The sequence below is a fragment of the Alligator mississippiensis genome, chromosome 4 (assembly GCF_030867095.1).
Source record: "Alligator mississippiensis isolate rAllMis1 chromosome 4, rAllMis1, whole genome shotgun sequence".
Taxonomy (NCBI): Eukaryota; Metazoa; Chordata; order Crocodylia; family Alligatoridae; genus Alligator; species Alligator mississippiensis.
The window spans coordinates 161,186,576-161,205,197 of record NC_081827.1 but is presented as its reverse complement, the minus strand read 5'-3'; the positions used below and the strand labels follow the sequence as shown (position 1 = coordinate 161,205,197).

General features: G+C 45.4%; 1 protein-coding gene across 1 annotated transcript in view; it reads right to left on the bottom strand.

Moving 5' to 3' along the window:
- Window positions 1-1,737: 1,737 nt before the first annotated feature.
- MAP3K14 (mitogen-activated protein kinase kinase kinase 14) overlaps window positions 1,738-18,622 on the bottom strand; it is a 33,463-nt gene continuing 16,578 nt past the window's right edge. The window contains exons 7-16 of the mRNA XM_006278589.4: window positions 14,632-14,761; window positions 12,818-12,949; window positions 12,249-12,353; window positions 11,298-11,461; window positions 10,778-10,928; window positions 9,759-10,094; window positions 8,433-8,539; window positions 7,992-8,136; window positions 7,177-7,277; window positions 1,738-6,241 (exon numbers count right to left, since the gene is read on the bottom strand). Of these exons, the coding sequence (XP_006278651.1) occupies window positions 6,077-6,241; window positions 7,177-7,277; window positions 7,992-8,136; window positions 8,433-8,539; window positions 9,759-10,094; window positions 10,778-10,928; window positions 11,298-11,461; window positions 12,249-12,353; window positions 12,818-12,949; window positions 14,632-14,761 (1,536 nt within the window). The 3' untranslated portion in view covers window positions 1,738-6,076. The remainder of the gene's footprint in view (window positions 6,242-7,176; window positions 7,278-7,991; window positions 8,137-8,432; window positions 8,540-9,758; window positions 10,095-10,777; window positions 10,929-11,297; window positions 11,462-12,248; window positions 12,354-12,817; window positions 12,950-14,631; window positions 14,762-18,622) is intronic.

Sequence of the window (18,622 nt, the reverse complement as noted above, 5' to 3'; positions counted from 1 at the left end):
GTGGTTCTGGCATTTAAAAACACAAAAGCAGAACAGATGCACTTACTGCTTGAAAAACCACAAGAACTTTGAGTTGTATCTCAGCCAGGAGACCAGATCAATTAGGGCAATGTAGGAAGTTGCCCTTTGAATAGTGGGCAGCCTAATATAGACTGTGGTTATTGTAGCCTAGTTGCTTTCTTGAACTGAGATGGTTTGAACCTGGGCCTAATCTTATCCAGTATTTCTGAAAAGACCATTCTTCCTTTTTTTTTTTGCTCTCACTGACACATGGAAACTAGTTTTTTTCCTTCTTCCTGGTACTACTCGTGGCTATTTTTTAAGGGTAAGGTAAATACACTCAAGTTTAAATGACTGGTTCTGTTGTCAGACTTGTCAACTCCAAGACAGCTGCAGATTTAGAGGTGGGGTCAGAAGACCTCCATAGCCTCAGCTTGCTTTTCCCTGCCCCGTGGGATTGTTCCAAGTGTCTATCTGCCAAGGTATTGCCAAGTGTTCTTGCATCCACTGCCTGCTAGGGCTGTGCGAAGCTTTGGGTGGTGATTCGCTCTGGAAGAGATTCGGCCTGATTCGGTGGCCAAAGCTCTAAATCCAAATCTAATCAGGGGACCAATTTAAAGGTCTGAATCAATTCAAAACTCTCCAAATCTTCAGCAAAGATTCAGAGAGCTTTGATGATTTAGACAGTCCCCAGTGGCTGCAGCAGGAAGCTGCAGCCACTCTGAGCTGATAAGTACTAGGGGCAGGGGAGGGGACCATGGGGGGGGACCCTGCCAGCCTCCTCCAAACCCTCCCAGCTCCCCCAGTCCCCCATGGCTGCCCCCATCTGCCCCAGCTCCGTACCTAAAAAAAAAGCCCATGCTCACTGGGTGCTGCCAGGTGGGGGGGGGGGCAATCCCCGCAGACCCCCCCCCCCACCCCATGCAGTGGGGGCCAGTATGAGCCTCCTTGACCCCCCCCCCCCTTTCCCCCAGCACTCCCATGGCTGCCCTGCCTGCCAGGACTCTGGCCCTTTAAGAAAAAAAAAAGTTGAGAAAAGCCCCAGGACTCACTGATCCTGGTACAGCTTCAGGGGTTCCTGCAGAGCCCCCCATGTGGCATGGGGATCATCTCCTGCCTGCATGAGCAGTGAGTCCTGAAGTTTCTTCAGGGTCTTTTTTTCCTTAAAGGGCCAGAGCTGGCTCATGTGAGACGCTCATGGGGGGGGTTGGGGGCTCGTGCAGAGCCCCCCCATGCAGCATGGGGTAGTGATTCAGCTGAATTGAATCAGGACAGTGATTCAAGTCACCAGATTGAACCACTGTCCCCTGAAATCATCCAAATCCAAAGCGAATACTAGCCACTTCACACAGGCCTACTGCCTGCCAGAATAATCTACTGCTAGATTCCACCTTGGTATTAGGACATTGTTCATGATATGTATCTTAAGCTTTATTCTAGTTTTCTGTTCAACACGCCCACGGAGATGGAATGAAGTAGGGTGAAGCATTAAAAAGACACACCTCCACCCAAACAGGGTAGCTTTCAGTGGATCTCAAAGTAGTGAGGGGTTTTTGGAGGTGGTATCTTTTATCAGACTAACTGTAGAGTTGGAAGAGACAACTGATAAGCTTTGGACATAAAGGACCAATTATACAGTTGGTCCAATGAAAGACACCAAGCAGAAACCTTTGCTTCTTGCATATTTCTTGGACCATTGCAGCAACCATGCTCAAACCCCAGCAGTAGGATCTCAAAGACAGACACAGCGACGACATTTATTGAGACAGCAGACAACATTAAACCATGAACAACTGCAATGAAGAGCTGTCTTTCCTCAGCTTGTTCTTTTAATTTACATTCATTTCAAAGCAATTTTTTTTAAAAGTCACAGTTTTTTAAAGTGTCAATTCATCATTAAGGTGTCATTCATTTAAGATAATTTGTTCACACTTACAGAAAAGAGAAGAGCCCACCACTTATACCTGCGCTATCTAGCCCAAACTAATTGAACTGATGCTTCTTTCTTTGCCAGCAGGGCATTGTTTTTCCCTGACTGGTTTAGGGGGAGGAGGAAGGCAGAGATGGTACCAAGTGTTATCTACGCTCCTCCAGCTGTCCTTTGGTAAAGCATGGTCCCCCACTAGGGAGAATGACTGTAAAGAGCACCAGTTGTGTGTGTGTGTTCAGGCAAATCTATCAATCCCAGTGACAACGCTCTCTCTACTTTGGATTCTTGTTCATACTGCACAGCCAATCCAACCCTGGGACAGGAAGATGGACTTATGTGGCTTGAACAGCAAGACAGAATGAAACATTGCAACCAATAGTGCAAAACATGGCACCTCAGAGCAGAATCTCATTGCAAGGACAATGAGAACAGGCCAGTGATTGCAGGTAACAGATGAAGTATTGTCCCAGTAGAACAGAAATGGCTGATTCCAAGGCTGTTCAGCTGACAAGTGGCACCCAAACAACAGACCACCATCTGGAAGATGTCAGCCTCTCAAATCGCCATAAGCCATAAAGATGATTTGAAATGACATAAATGGGGTAGATACTGGCTAATGCTGGTAGCAGAGTGCATCCTACTACCCAATAATTATGCCCTGGAATCACAAAAGGGTTCATTCCTTTTACTCATTCAAATAGCTAGGTGCAGATGCTGGTATTAATGCTATAACTAAAAGTGCAAGCTTTGCAGGCACTAAGGGATGCTGCATTTGGCTTCACTGATTAGTAGAATTTGATTCTAACATTGACAGATTAAGAACAAAAAAAGCAATAGTTACTTGGTAATGCTTAAGTACACATTCTCTCCTCTTAAAGAGCTTCTCAGCCTTTTATCAATGAGCCTTTGGAAGGAGAAGTCAATTGTTCCTTCATACCAACATACCCCCAACAGCTGTCGATTACTGTGCCAGGTTTTTCATGGTGAATGGCAAGAAGATACGCCTACCCACTATGGATGTTAATATCATTTTAAAAAACAGCCATTTAAACTCTTCTAATTGTATCAGTTAACCAATAACACATACCTATGGGGTTAAGTTGAGGGTAAAATCGCACCAGCACACTATGACCCTCAACTCCACCCTAGCAAACACAAGCCATGCTTAAAAAAATATGTTAACTGTTAAAAGTTAACTATAATGCATTAACAATATAAAATACAATTATAGCATAACCATTTAACTGTTTAACCTTTCACATCCCTAATACCCATCAGGAAAAGGGTTAAGGAAGCTTCCCTATTATGTTTGCTTCAGGGAGACACTAGGTTGGACTTGACAAAAGAAGTTCCAATCCCAGCAATACCAATTCAGCCTTTTGCTCCCAGAAGGTAGCAGTACAATTCTGTGCCCATTATATCCAAGTAAACTCGCATGGCTTTTGTTTTAATAGTATTAAAGGTTTCATTGTCATGACACTTGAAAGCAGGAACTGAAAAACCAAAGTTATGTTAAAATTATCCCCTTTTTTCTGCATACAGTTGGTTATGAGTACACCCCAGAAGTGCCTTGGCTGCCTTAAGTACATACTTTGGTATGATTTAAGTCCGGCCTGTCTGAGTAACCGAGGTTTTCTCAACTCAGCTATCTGGCTGCATAGTACAGCAAACACCTGACCATTTTAGGGACTATCAGAGGGGGGAAAAATGCTTAAGGGAGGTAAATCTTCTACCAAAGGCAGAGCAAAATTGTCCTCTAGTCCATCTAGGCTTAGAAGTGGTCCCCAGACTGGGTTCACTTGCAGTTTAGTTGCAGAGGCAAGACACTGCGCTTGGAGAAAATGTGTTCTGTTCCTGGATCTGCCATGGACTCAGTGCAATCTTGGGCAAGTCATATCACTACCCATACCTCTGTTCACCTATTGGTAGAAGGGGGCTATTGCTAGTCTCCCAAGCCTCCAACTTCAGCCACTAAACCAGTGGCTCTCCAATGCATTAGACTCAAGGCACCCCTTAGAAAATATCATCTCCTAGCCATCACACACTTTTTGACTACAGAAAAATAATAAAGCAATTCTTACAGTACAAAGAACTCAAAAAACCCACAGCAGGGCAGACTGTGGATTCCTATTTGACATTTCTGAGTTTATCTTGTGAATCATAGATTCATAGATGTTAGGGTCGGAAGGGACCTCAATAGATCATCGAGTCCGACCCCCTGCAAAGGCAGGAAAGAGTGCTGGGTTCAGATGACCCCAGCCAGATACCTATCCAACCTCCTCTTGAAGACCCCCAGGGTAGGGGAGAGCACTACCTCCCTTGGGAGCCCATTCCAGATCTTGGCCACTCGAACTGTGAAGAAGTTCTTCCTAATGTCCAGTCTAAATCTGCTCTCTGCTAGCTTGTAGCCATTATTTCTTGTAACCACCCCGGGGTGCCTTGGTGAGTAGAGCCTCACGAATTCCCTTCTGCGCCCCCATGATCAATTTATAGGCAGCCACAAGGTCGCCTCTCAACCTTCTCTTGCGGAGGCTAAAGAGGTCCAGGTTCTCTAGTCTCTCTTCGTAGGGCTTGGCCTGCAAGCCCTTAACCATATGCGTGGCCCTTTTCTGGACCCTTGCCAGGTTATCCACATCCCTCCTAAAGTGTGGCGCCCAAAACTGGACACAGTATTCCAACTGCGATCTGACCAGTGCCCGATAGAGGGAAAGTATCACCTCCTTGGTTCTGTTTGTCATGCATCTGCTGATGCATGATAAAGTGCAGTTAGTTTTGCTGATGACTTCGTCACACCGACGACTCATGTTCATCTTGGAGTCCGCTAGGATTCCAAGACCCCTTTCCACTTCTGTGCTGCTGAGCAGGTCATCTCCTAGGCAGTAGGTGTGCTGGACATTTTTCCTCCTTAGGTGCAGCACTTTGCACTTCTTGTTAAATCATGTGTAGGTGTTTGCCCATTCAAGTGTTAATACTGTTCAGCACCCAATGGCAACACTTAAAAGGATCTCAAGACACCCTGGTTTCAACTTAATGTACTAAACTAGAAGTACTCAACCCCCAGCGCCGTGCCATCCAGCCCACGGGGCTCCCCGCAGGTCTGAAAACTTGGCAGCACCAGGGCACTGTTGGCACTGTTCTCCTGCTGCTAAATTTCCAGTCCCATGGGGAGCCCCGGGCCCTGCATGCTAGATTGGGCACCTGATCACAGGACTGTGCAGGGGCAGTGCTAGGCCCCAGGGTCTGATCCCATACGTGTGGCTGGGTGGGGGTGGCACAGGCCACCAGGTCCTGATCCCAGCACGCAGGGCCAGGCAGGGGTGACACAGGCCACAAGAGCTTGATCCCAGTGCACAAAGGCCAACCAACGCATGAGGCCCAATCTGGGCACATGGGGACAAGTGGAGACAGCACAAGGCCTAATTCAGCCTTGCACCACTCAGTTGGCCCATGGGGCCAAAAGCTCAAGCACCACTGCTCTAGACCATTACGCATTTTCCCGACATCTGCTGCTTATAATGATGGAAGGACAAGATAACACTAAATGTTAGCATGTGGATCAGAGGCAATGAAGCAGAAGTTATTGAGATCAGAAAAGGAAAGCTCTTTTGGGAAGGGACACAAACCCTTTACTCTTGTCAAAACAGCCTTGAAAGAATCTGCTGCGAAGGGTCTGACAATTCTACTTTTGCACCAGCCCAGCCAGCTACAGCATCCAAGATTCTCCTCTGCTCTAGGCCTCAGGCAGCAAGGAGTTTATCCATCACTGGATAGCACCTCTACCACCACATACATGACCACAGCTTTCTTCCTCTAGGAAGTTCCTGAACCACTGGCGTTTTCCTGGAAAACACAATCCTATTCCTCTGAAAATCAGTCAGGAACTTCTGTGTTTCCAATCTCAATTATAAACATACTTAAAGCAAGAGTGATTCCCCAGCTCTAGAGATCACACTATAAGTACAGTATGCGTCTAGAGACAGGATGTGGACAGATAGCAAGAAGCCAAGGCACTAGAGCAAGAAGCAACAACACTCCCATCCTATTTCAGTAGAAAACACAAATCTTGACACTTGGTGAATTAACAGAGGAAGTTGTGGGTTTCTGCTGTTCCATACTTTGAGGTAACAAATTCCAAAGCCAGAAGCCTTATGGCCTGTTCTCCAGCTGACCATGCTTGACTCTCCAGGTCCAACTGAAGCTGCAGTCAGGGGCGAGGGTACACTGTAGCTCGATACCAGAATCTGGGACTTCCATGTCATAGTGAACAGGCTGTCCCTCCTTTGTAACAAGGCTGAAAGCGGAGGCTGGGATCTGTGAACCAGAACAAAAAGCTAAGTGGCATCTAGTAGACAAAGTTAAGTCAGTACCTCCCACCACGTGGTCTACCTGGAATCAGTACTTAAAATCAACAAGGAATGTAAAGGTGAAAGATTTTATTTACCAGAGATGCTGTTCCAACCTTCCCAGGTAAGGAAATATTTTTAGAAGCCAGGCTAGCTGGCACTTATGCTGCAGCTGGATTTCTTCACCACTTAGCACCTATTGGTAGCTGATCATTAAATTTGGGTGACTGAGTGAGACCTCTATGATCTCTTCTTTATAACTGGCAATCTTTTATTTGTTTCATCCCAGTAAACAGGCCATGCTAGACATGGGAATGGGCAATGCTATATATGAATATTTCACACTTCCATAGCCCTTTTATTCACAGAAGCTGAAAGCTTTTTATGACCAAGTAAGCTTTAGTGCCAGGATGCTACTAGTTTTTTTGGCCTTCCTCATAGCTTCCACTGACACAACTAGCCTACTGAAGATGGCCAGCATCCCTTCCAAGATAGCTAGGGGCATCAGAATAATGCAATGCCCATTTTGTTCAGCTGATAACACTAGAAATACCACTCCTGTAGAGATCTGTAATCTCCCTAGAAAGCCAAAAGCATCTCTAGTAACAAAAAGGAGTCCCAGGACCTTAACAACTCAACAATCTCATCAGAAGTGGTGACTAAAAAACACTAGCTATTTACCACACTCAAATTTATGAAAGGGATCATTCAACCTCATGCTTTTAACTGCAGGACACTGATTTGAAGAGCCTTGTGGTCCTATGTTCTTATCAGCACTGACTAAGCAATTACCAGGTGAGTTATTATAGTGCTTAAACAGATTAGTTCATTAGCTTCCAAAGCATCAGTACACTGTCCACCCATGGAGAACCATGCATTCACAGCACTGTGCTGATTCCTCACCTGGCCGCTTATCCCTGTGGCAATGTCTCCAACCTTTGTCCTGTGGAAGTCTCGGATATGTAGGTTTTCTCCGCTTAGCAGCTGGATCTGGATTTTCACTCCTGAAATCATCCAAAAAGAAGCTGTTCACTCCAGCTGCAAGCTTGGGGTTTTACAGTCCAGTATGCAGCTGTCCTACAGAGCACTGACAATGTCCATGCACTGACATGTACCCAAGGTACTAATCTGTGCCACTTAGTGCCATGTGTATGTAGATCTTCCCCTGTATAAGTACAGGAGCTTGTCCAGACAATGACCCACATAAAAAGGGCTGGGTTTCGCAGGGAAGTAGTCCATGGAAAAGGCTGGCCAGCAAGAAGTGGCCTTCCACTTATTTTCTGTCCTGGGGAAGTCTGCTGGTGGTGAAGGATAAGTCCTCCCAAACAGATTCTGAGTTGTGAGACTCCAGGGGAGCTACAGACATATGTGGGGCACAGCTGCTCCCTAAGCTCCATGGTTCAGCCATTTTTTTCTGGTTGCCTCATAAAAGTACCCTGCTTATAACACCCTCCACCCCTCTCAGATCAATAGGAGCAGATGGCTGAACCTCTTGGACAGCCCATGTGCTTTTATATGGGATGAGATGCTTTACAAGATGCCCTCCAAATTCCAAGGGAAGGTTTCTGAGCTGATGGAGCTACTGAAAGGGAGGAAGCTTAGAGAAATACAACTATTCGAGTGCAAACTAGAGGCTGAACTGACATCATCAACCCACATCTTCAGAAGAAAGCTGTGCCAACCCATTCATACCAAGTCTGAGACACAAATAGACCAACCATTGAAATAGCTGGGAGTGTCTGTGTGTCGACTGCGATACAGCAGGTTATTCCAACTGAAGCTCTGTCCATCTGACTGGCTATTCCAGGAGTGAATTCCAGAGCTCATGGTGTCCTTCAGGCTCTGAGAGGCCTTCAGGGAGTTCTGTAAAAAAGTAACCACCATTATTACTCAATGTCCTGCTTCTGCACAAGCAGGGGCCAAGAGCATTAGGATTCAGCAGCCTGTGGTCCTAGGTTACACCACAGGATGCACTAGAAGCTGAGACTGTGGAGAACAGTGTACACACTGCCCTGGCCAGAGAGGGGAAAATCCCCTCTGGAACACAGTGCCCAGAGAAGGACTGTCACATTATCTCTCACTTCCCCATCAAAAGGCAGTTGCTCTCATTTCCCCAACAACCCACAAGGCAACCACTGCTGGCATTTGCTTATTTTCACCTTCTCACTGGCATCAGATGCAAGGGGACTGTCAATACTGAGACACGAAAGCATTTGTTCTTGCTCCTCCAGAGAGTACGGCTGTGACAGGCTGTTCAAAAATAATTCTACAAGCAAGAGAGAAAGAGAAAGAAACATTTGCAAACATTCTAGTCTCATGCCTTCCCCAGGGCATTCTCTTTTTTCAGTTAATACCTGAAGCTCTCTAACATCCTCTATTCAGTTTTAAACTCTTTACAAACATTGAAGTGACTCTCAACCATCCTGCTGTCCACCAACAGAGGGGGAACAACAGTGTGCTTTGAAATGGCAATTCTGTAAACTACTTCGGTTAAACCAACAGCTACCTGTTTAACACAAGATGCTGCTTTGACAGCCTGGGGGTCCCCTCTCCTTCCATTCCTATACCTTACACAGTGTTACAAGCCAAGTCAAGACCAGAGCCAGGACTAATGTGCATGGTCTCAGCATTTATTACTCACTGTTTTTAGCCACCTATTTTTTTTCCTAGGTGTACCTGGCTAAGGGTTCTTTGGACACAAAGCAAACTGGAGGGTTTTTAAAGCCAATACCTACTTTCATGGGTGCAAACTTAACATCTGAAATATCCCCATGTGTAGCAGGTTTAGAAACATTAAAAAAAAAAAAAAAAAAAAAAAAAAAAAAAATGATTCTGAATCCTACAGATGCAGGCTGCTGGAGTGTTCCAGGATGAGGAATGGCTTGCACCACTGCTGCCTCTGCAGCCAGGGGGCTGGAGAGACCACGTATTAGCATGCTCTGAAGAGGCCCAGTCTTAGAAGGTTTCCAAGGGCTACCTAGCATGGTAAAACCCTGCCACCATCCAAGAATAGTGCCTTCCAAACTTCCTGAAGAAATACAGCCAATTCAGACTGATCTTAGCTGCACTAGTCTGATTTCGACAGTTTCCCATCAAATGCTTTTCCTGTGTTACAGAGACAATCAGATTTTTCTTATGCTTCGATTCGACAGTGCCCAGCTTCTCAGCTCCCATTCAATTACAGAAGTGGTAAGGCTCCAGATCTCTTCAGTGGAGAAGGGAGGAATAACCTACAGCCCATGGCACCAATTTTGTTGCTTATTTGAGTGATCTGAAACACTCAATACATCTGACAAAAGGAAGAAGTGTGTGTAGCAAATACATTCTCCCCCTTTTTTGGGAAACCAACCAACAATTTCTGGACATCCAAGAGAACAACCAGAATCAGTCAGAAAAAAACAGATGAACTGCCACACTACTTCATACTGCTGATAGTTTGAAAAAAGGCATTTTCCTGAGCAAATACTGCACAGTGCATGTCTTACCTATTTCCAACTGTTGAAGCTCCTGTTCTGAAACAGTCATTGCTCGTTCTGCATAGCTGCTGCTTTTGGTGAGGACAGAAGTGGGATCAGAGACCCCAAGGAACTCCTTACACAGATTCCAAGAGGTTCTCGCAGTCTCTTCTGACAGTTCCAGAGATGGTGGCTGCAGGCTTCGACTTACACAGGGAGCACTGACTGCCAAGTCTGGGCCAGAAGCAGTCTCAGAAACTGGGTTAATTGTTGAGGACAGAGAAGTTTGTGGATTGTTTTCTTGGTTCAGAGACAAGCATCTAGGTTCTCTGTACTCCCCCCTCCAGGGGCTTGTTACACCTCCCACTACAAAGCAAAGGTACATCAGGAGAGTTATACAGAGAGAAGAAATGCAGCAAACTTCTTCCACAACAGGATTCTGCACTACACCTTGCTGTAAAACACCCAGGAACATCAGGAGTTGAAGCCAGGAACTTAGAGGAAAGCTCCAACATACTATGGAGCCCTCCAGTGGGTCTGTGTTGTACAAAGTTTTGACCCGTCTCAGGGATAGTGCATATGCATGGGTTTTTAAAGTATGACAAACCCACAATGTTCTGATGTGCTGGATAACAAAGACCACCTGTTTACTCACTAGATGAAGGAGATCTAAAGTTGCTTATCAGAGAGTGTTGACTCATACTAGCAGCCTTACAAAAAGCACAGCTGCTTCTAAAGACAGACACGGATGCAAGAGCCTGACAATGCTTAAATAAATCAGTTTTTATAGTCAACTCATGGGACTCCTTCATGACAATTTAATAGGAGAGAAGGCTACAAGCAACCCCAGTCAGACACATTAGTCCTGTTTTGAGTGTAGACAGGGAGCAGCAAGACGATGCATATGCTGCATCCTGTATTGTAGCAATTTGTAAATTACTTACAACAGGGATCAGGCACAGTCTGACAAGCAGCAAAATTCAGATATGACTGATTGCTGACCATTTTAGCCTGGGATGGATAAGCAGAAGCCTGGAAATAAGACTTACACTGCTCAAGTGCAGTATCAGCTTTAGCCTTCAATTCAGCTGCAGAAGCTCTTTTAACTGGTTCCTTCTCCAGCCCCACTTTAATGACCTCAGCCGTGAGAGGACTACAGGTAGGCGGGATTTCCCTCAGAGGAGGTGGTTCCTTTGCTATCTGTATTACGAGAAAGAAGCAGTGAAAGATTAAGCTGAACCAACATATTTTCCATTGTGCTTTCAGTGGCAGGTTCTTCCTCACGCTTGCTTAACCGAGCAGATCTGTTTCAATGCCAGGACTTAACTATGTAATCAGATGCAAGTGGAATCTTAAAAGCAATTAAGAACACATGCCCCAATAACTGACAAAGAAGCTAGTTTGTGTGAACCCAGATACTGCAAGTGACTCACTCCTAAGTCAAGATTGGCACTACCAACAAGTTCCATTTTGCACTTTGGATATCATCCCTGAAGCACACTGCCTCTCTATGTATAGAGAAAGTTTCACTTTGGGTCTCCTGCTTGTTGCACTCTTGGGTCTGCTCACCTTCAGGCACAGAGGATGATTATAATACTGGGTCCAAGGATGACAGCCATTGAGCATATGTAGCATCATACAGCAGCTGCTCCAGACATCCACCTTTGAGTCACAGCGCTTGCCCATTACTACTTCTGGAGCCATGTGTGTCTCTGTACCAGGCACGTAGTCCCCTAAAACGCATGATGAAAACTCAGATTACTGTAAAACCCACTGTGTGGAAGTCAAAGAGCAGTCAACATGTGCCCCAGAGGTCAGATGAAGCCGCAGGTGCTCTAGACTTTCATCCACAATGACAACTTCAAAGGCAACTTGAACCAAAAAGCAGAACTGCATGCTGTTAGCTATCACTCCTGAAGGCCATAAGTTTACTCTCAGTCTTGTTTCTACCTGTCCCTTGATATGCCAGAAAGACACTACACTCCACCTCTAGGCAAAACTGCTATGCAAAACATAGCCCTTAGGCAGGCGAGTTTGGGAACTCATGGCATGAACAGCTGGAACAGGCACCCATGTTTACAGGCAGGATGAACTCCTGGCCTTCACTGAAGTTAAATAAATTATTCATGTCAAGGAGACCAGTGTTTCACCACAGGGGCTCAGGTGCTGACACAATAAAATAGTATCAGCTGTTTAAAAAAGAAAAACCTTTTAAAGGCTCTCTTCAAAAACACAAGACAGACAACTATTTAGATTAATTGATTTCATTTTACTAGAGAAAGCCACCATCTGGGTTAGGAGCCTGAGATCAAGTTCCAGGCATAAAAGAAACCTGTTGCTAATAAAGTTATCATGAAGACATCAACACATTTTAACTGTAGTGATGAAAGTGGTGTGTTAAACCAGCAGACACGTTACAGTGGCAAGGCTGGCCTGATAGTGGAGAACATACAAGGTACAAGAGACAGAAAGTACTTGGCTCAGTGGGAAAGTCTCCTGAACACTGCAGACAGACCTTACCTGTCACCAAGCGTTTCCCCAAGCCATCCGGATGAAGGTGAGCAGAATGACCAAAGTCACAGAGGAGAGCCCTGCTTCCATCACTGGATAAGAGCACATTGTCCGCTGTCAATTAGAAAGTTTTAAAGGTCAAGCTCATTTTCATGTGTCACCCTTGGGCAAAGACAGCCAAAAAGCTAAAGTCTTTGTTGAGCCCAAACCTAGGAGTTTCTCTTACAAACTTACTCATGAAAGTAAGCAGACAGCATTAGTCTGCTGAGCTCTTGCTAGGCACCACTTCATCAATACCTCTCAGTTCTCACCTGTAGAGTCCCTTTTTATCAGCCCTGGACCACCCAGGGCAGAACAGCCAGCCATGCCAATCTGAGCAAGGAACGGAAGCCTTAAAACTGTAGCCTTTGTAATGAAAATGGAGCTTTGAGCTTGAATGTACTGAGCTAAAATACAAGTAAATTGTCCCATTACATCACCTAAGAGTGATGTGGAATTAACAGGAGGAACCTGTTCACTCAAAGCTTGTTAAAAGAAAAAGGAGAGAGAATAAAAGGGTGCTTTAAATGCAACTCTACCTTTTACATCTCCATGCAGAACGTTGTAAGCATGAAGATGCTTCAGCCCCTCTAGTGTTTGCTCCAGGTAACTGAGGGCTCGGTCCTCCGGCAAATAACCCGTCTGTTTAATTAGCTGCCCAAGTGAGCCACCTATAAAAGAATTCAGTTTTCATTTTAGTCTTATACCTGTCCAATGGCCCTCTGTAGTGATGCCCAATAACCTCCTTTCGCATAGATCCCAGTAGTCTCATGTAGTTCAGTAGCCTTGCATCAGCCCATTACCAATGTGACCATATCAACCACATCTTTCAAAAGGCAGTGCCTCCCATTGTTCTGGTTTGACAGGAGGAGCTGCATGCAAGGGATTTCATAGATTTCTAGGGTCAGAAGGGACCCAGTAGATCATGGAATCCGAACCTCTGCTAGGTTGTATCTAGTTTTGCTACAAACTCCCTGCTCCAGTGTAATATATTACATGTTGTAACAATATTAACTTTTATATACTGAATCTTTAGTTTTAAGAATGAAAGCTGTAGTATCCAGTCAAGTGCTTCAGGCAGAGGCTTTAAGAAATGGTTGTCCTTCCTTGTTCAGAAATCCTGAAGTCAGGGAATCATTCAAGAGATGCTCATTCCTATGCATCAATAGTGATGAGCACCAGCTACTCCAATCCACTCAGCAATGAACTCTGGGAAAATCCAAAAATACTAGGGGTGCACCGATAACGATTTTTTGGGCCAATACCAGTAGCTGATTATTAATGGGTCATATTGGCTGATACTGATCTGGTTGCTGACATCCAGTCTGGCAGCTTGCAGAGTAGCATCCAGCTGGTAAGTCTTTTGTGGGGGAAGGGGTGCGGGGGAGGGAAGGGGCATGGGGCGATGCAGATTAAGGCCCCTGTGGCAAAGGAGGGAGTGCAGCTGGGACAGGGTAGGGCGCTGGACAGTCACAAGGAGCTTATTCAGGGGGCACGGGGGAGGTGGGGGGTAGCTCCCACTGCTGTGTGCATACATGAGGGAGCCATGGGGGATATTTGCCCCCCAGCTCTGTCCATGGGCAGGAGATGACTGCCACTGCATGCTTCGGGCCAGGGGCTGCACTGGGCTCTTCCCAGCGGGGGGTGGGGAGGCTGGGGCTGTGCTGGGTGGCAGCACTGGAAGGGTGGGCTATGGGGGCCCAGAGCCCCCTCCCAGTGCTGCTGCCGCCCAACCTGAGCACAGCCCCAGCCCAGCCTCTCTGCACTGGGAAGAGCCCGACACTGCCCTGGCCCCAGCCCCATGCACAGAGCCAGGAGGCACATGCCCCACATGGCTTCCCCTGGGACTGAATGCCGTGGCAGAAGCCGCCCCCTCCCTCTTCTTCCCTATGCCCTCCAGATGAGCTGCTTGCAGCTCCATCAAGCACTCCATCCTGGCTGGGCAGCGCCTGCCCCAGCCCCACTCCCTCCCTCACCACGGTGGCCATGATCTGCCCCCCTCCCCATGCCCCTTCCCTTCTCCACAGGACTTACCAACCCAACGCTGCTCTCCAAGCTGCCAGGTTGGCCCACGTACATGCTGAAGCTGCACACATGGATGTGGCATCTATCAGCAACATTATTGGCCACATCAGCCAAAAAAAAGCTGATTGCCGATAATGTCAATTTCCTTTTAATCTGTGCCAATACGATGTGGACCGATACATCGGTGCACCTCTAAAAAAAATACCCCCCCCAAAAAAAAAAAAAAAAAAAAAAATCAAACAAATTTTAAGTGGGAGCAAAAGAAGAAGGTAGTATATTTCTTTTAATGGGAACAGTGCCACTTCCATTATGCTAGCTTCTTCCTCACCTTCCATTAGCTCCATGAATATTGTAACCCAAGGACCTTCCCTGACTGCTCCATACAAAGGGACAACTTTGGGACTCGTCACCCCAGCACATGTCGTTAACTCCTCTGCACGAAAGTGTTCGACTTGCACCTGGAGAACCAAAGAAGAAGACTGAGCAAGAGTCATGGAATAGGTCTACATAGAAGATCCTAGCCACAGACATCCCCTCTATGCACTGAGTGACTAAGCCTTTTACAAAATACCAACTGAACTTCAGCACCAGCAGTTCTAGAGGCAAAAAAGAGCCGCTAAACCCAGTGTGCACAGTACTGGGTGCGCTGAAGCTGACACTCTTGAGCGAGAAAGAAATTCAACTACGTGATCTCATGGGATATGAGAATCCCTAGCACTCGGAGCACAGCAATGAGACCAGCAGCTTTAAAAAAAGCAGACAGAAGAAAGGTCAGACTACCATGCCTCTTTTCAAAGCCTCTGTTATTGTGGTTGAATTCGCACCATTTTGGTGAGAAGGTTTAAGTAGTCAGCCCTAGATGGGTCTTGTTAAAAAGGGACACCAACAACCTACTTAGCGTGCTTCTATCTAAACGCTCCTGTAACTAGGGGCCTAAAGCCCGTAAGTTGCAAAGCTGTGCTCCAAACTGTAAAGATCAGATTGCTTTGTATGGTTGACAGCACACTGCCTGGTTTCTCTGTTTGTGCTCAACTTCCACACCAATATGGAAGAAATACACTTTGAGAAAGCTGGGAACATGCAAATGTCAAAACCTCAGAGACTGAACAAGAAAATCCAGCAGAGATGCAACATTGGACACAACTGAGACACTAAATTAAAAAGGGAACTTGAAAAAAACCAATGTATAGTAATCAACTCATTAGGCAGCAGCAATGCTACATGAGGCAAATAGTTAAACAGAACTCTGATTCACATGAAGCTGGCTGTACAAAGACAAAACTCTGCTGAAGGAAAACATGACTCATTTGGACGTTGGTGGGAGAAGGATGCTTTATGTTTCATGGTTGTCAACAGTCCAAGCCACAGCTAGTTTGGTTTCTAAGGGCCTGAGATTGAACCAGCTGCTGACAAGATCAAGTTTGATCGAACAAGAGTAGGTAGCTTGATTCCAGTAAAGAAGAGTGTGGTAATTTCAGACAAGCCAGGCTTTGCACTTGAAGGCTAAGGTATCTTAACTTAGGTTGTTTGTATTCTTAACTGCTAGTTAATATTTTGACAAATTTGAAATGCACAGACAAGTCCTTTTCTTCAGCCAAACAGATACTTTCTGAAGTCCTCATTAAAAAACTGTAGGCAGAAGAGAGTGTGTCCCCTCCCCTACCCCCAACATAGGCCCCAATTATCTGTAACAGAATTCCTTAAGCATTGCCAGGTGGATAATTAACCAAAGTGGAAAGATCTGTAAGTTTTGGCAGTGACATTATGACCTGCTCTTGCTTCCATGAAGCCATTATATGCATTTATAATTTTAAATATGATCACAGATAACATGACATTTTTGGAGGTATATGATTTTTCTTGTTCATGATGACCCTCACTATGCAGCACACACGAGTTGGGGGGGAGGGGGGGGAGGGAAGAGATGAGATCAGTTGTATTAGTTTACTGACTTTTTTATATAAAGTTTGTTCACATGGCAGAAAAGAGTCAGGCAGAGAGAATTTTTATTAGGAAAAAAAATGAATTAATTAAGATGAAATTAAGATTTAATTAAAAAAAAAAATCTTTTGCTGTATCTAATGTTTCCATTCTAAAATTGGTTATGCCTTAGAAGCTTGACTGATTACAAGAAACAATAGCCACAAGCTAGCAGAGAGCAGATTTAGATTGGACATTAGGAAGAACTTCTTCACAGTTCGAGTGGCCAAGGTCTGGAACAGGCTCCCAAGGGAGGTGGTGCTCTCCCCTACCCTGGGGGTCTTCAAGAGGAGGTTAGATGAGTATCTAGCTGGGGTCATCTAGACTCAGCACTCTTTCCTGCTTATGCAGGGGGTCGGACTCGATGATCTATTGAGGTCCCTTCCGACCCTAACATCTATGAATCTATGATTGCTGCTAGAATAATGTGAGAAAAATATGTTTAATAACCACCAAAAAGTAAATAGTATGCTACCATTGATCCTCTGGATCATGGTATACACCTAAGAGGTCTAGTTGGATGCCTGATGAATTCAAGAGTGACACAGCTTGTTAGAAGTTTCAAAGATCCATATGCTGTCTAGGCTGGAGTCATAGGTGACTGGTAGGGGGGTGCACGTGCCCCCCCCCCCCCCCCCGATGGGGCTGGTGCCGCTGTCAGCAGCTTCTGCGGGTGCCCCCCCCCCAGATTCAGGAGGCACCACCCACTCATGGTTAGTGTCCACATTTACAGCATGCTGCTTCTTTTTTTTTTGCTTTGCTTCCAACCTCTGGATCAAAGCTGCTTCATGTTGAGCTGCCCAGTGTCAGATATTCCCTCCAGATTGAACAGGATTCTGCATTCTCCCCGCAGCTTTCTATGTTGATGTTAAATGACTTCATATACTTTTTGGACACATTGTGGTACCACCATAGAGGGTGACCCTGCTTTCTAGAGCTGTGCGTCTCAAATTTCACTATACAAAATATTCTTGGAGATACGGTCTTCTCCCATTCTCCTGACATGGCTGATCCATGGCAACCTTTTCATCTTGATAATGGTTTATAAGTGTGTCAGTCCTGTGCACTCCAGTACCCCTGTGTTTGATATTCTGTCTTCCCATTTTATTTTCAGTCTCTTATGCAGACATCTTATGTGGAAGTTGTTCAGTCTCTTGTTATGTTTAGCATATGTAGTCCACATTTCTGAACCATAAAGCAGAGATGACAGCACACGTCTCATAGATTAATGTCTTCACCTTAGCTGATAGCTTGCTATTATTCCATGCGTATTTCTGTAATAGCCTGAAATTCTTAGCTGCATTTCCAATTATGTTAGTCAGTTCAGTCTGAAGGTCAAGATTCCTGCTGATTGCAGAACCCAAGTTGCAAACACTGTCAACGACGCCAAAAAATGTATCCTCCAGAGAGATGTCAGGTATTGTTTTGTTTTTTTTTTAACCTTGGTATATGATTGATCAGTCTTCTTGAGACTACTTGCCATCCTGAAACTCTTGCATGATTCAGAAGATCTGCCCAAGAGATTTTGCAGAGAAGATTCACTGTGGGCAACCAAGGCCACATCATCTGCAAACAGGAAATCTGTCAGAACCAGCTTTTTCACCATGGTTTTCACTTTAAACCTTGCAATGTTGAACAAGCCTCCATCTAGTCTGATTCAAATATAAATGCCATCATTGCTGCCCTTGAATGCATGAAGAAGCAAGAAGATGTTAAAAAGCATGGGAGCTAAGACATCCTTGTTCCACACTGTTTATGTCAAAGGCATTTGATTCTTTGTTTTCATACAGTACAGTTGCCTTCATACCTTGATGTAATAAGTGAATGATGTTCAACAGTTTGGGAGGGAGAACCCAGTTTCCTCAGAACAGTAAAGAGGCCCTGTCTGTTGACTATATTGACACTAAGGCTAAGATCAGATTGACTAAAGCCACGTACAGTAGCATTTGTTGTCTACACTTCCCTTGCAGTTACTCGACCAAAAAAAAAATATATCAGTGGTGTCATGACCCAGTGATTGTGCGTGCGCTTCGGCACTGCAGAATTATTTCCCGCCACATGGAACTTTCTTTGCACGGTGCAATTCTCAGCTGCAGAGAGAAAAACCCCGGTGCAAAGAAGTTCCCGCCACCCATATGTAAATTTGTTCCCCATTATTGGCTGTTTCTAAATTATTCCCACATGGCAGCTAGCGATTGGCTTGCTAGCCATATAAGAGACTTGAGCAGTTTCTGCCCAAGTCGGAGATCTCCGAGAATCTCAGGAGGATCCTGAGAACCCCGATTCCGAGAATTCCAGGAGAAATCCGAGAGAATTCCGGCAAGGAGTCCACGATTACC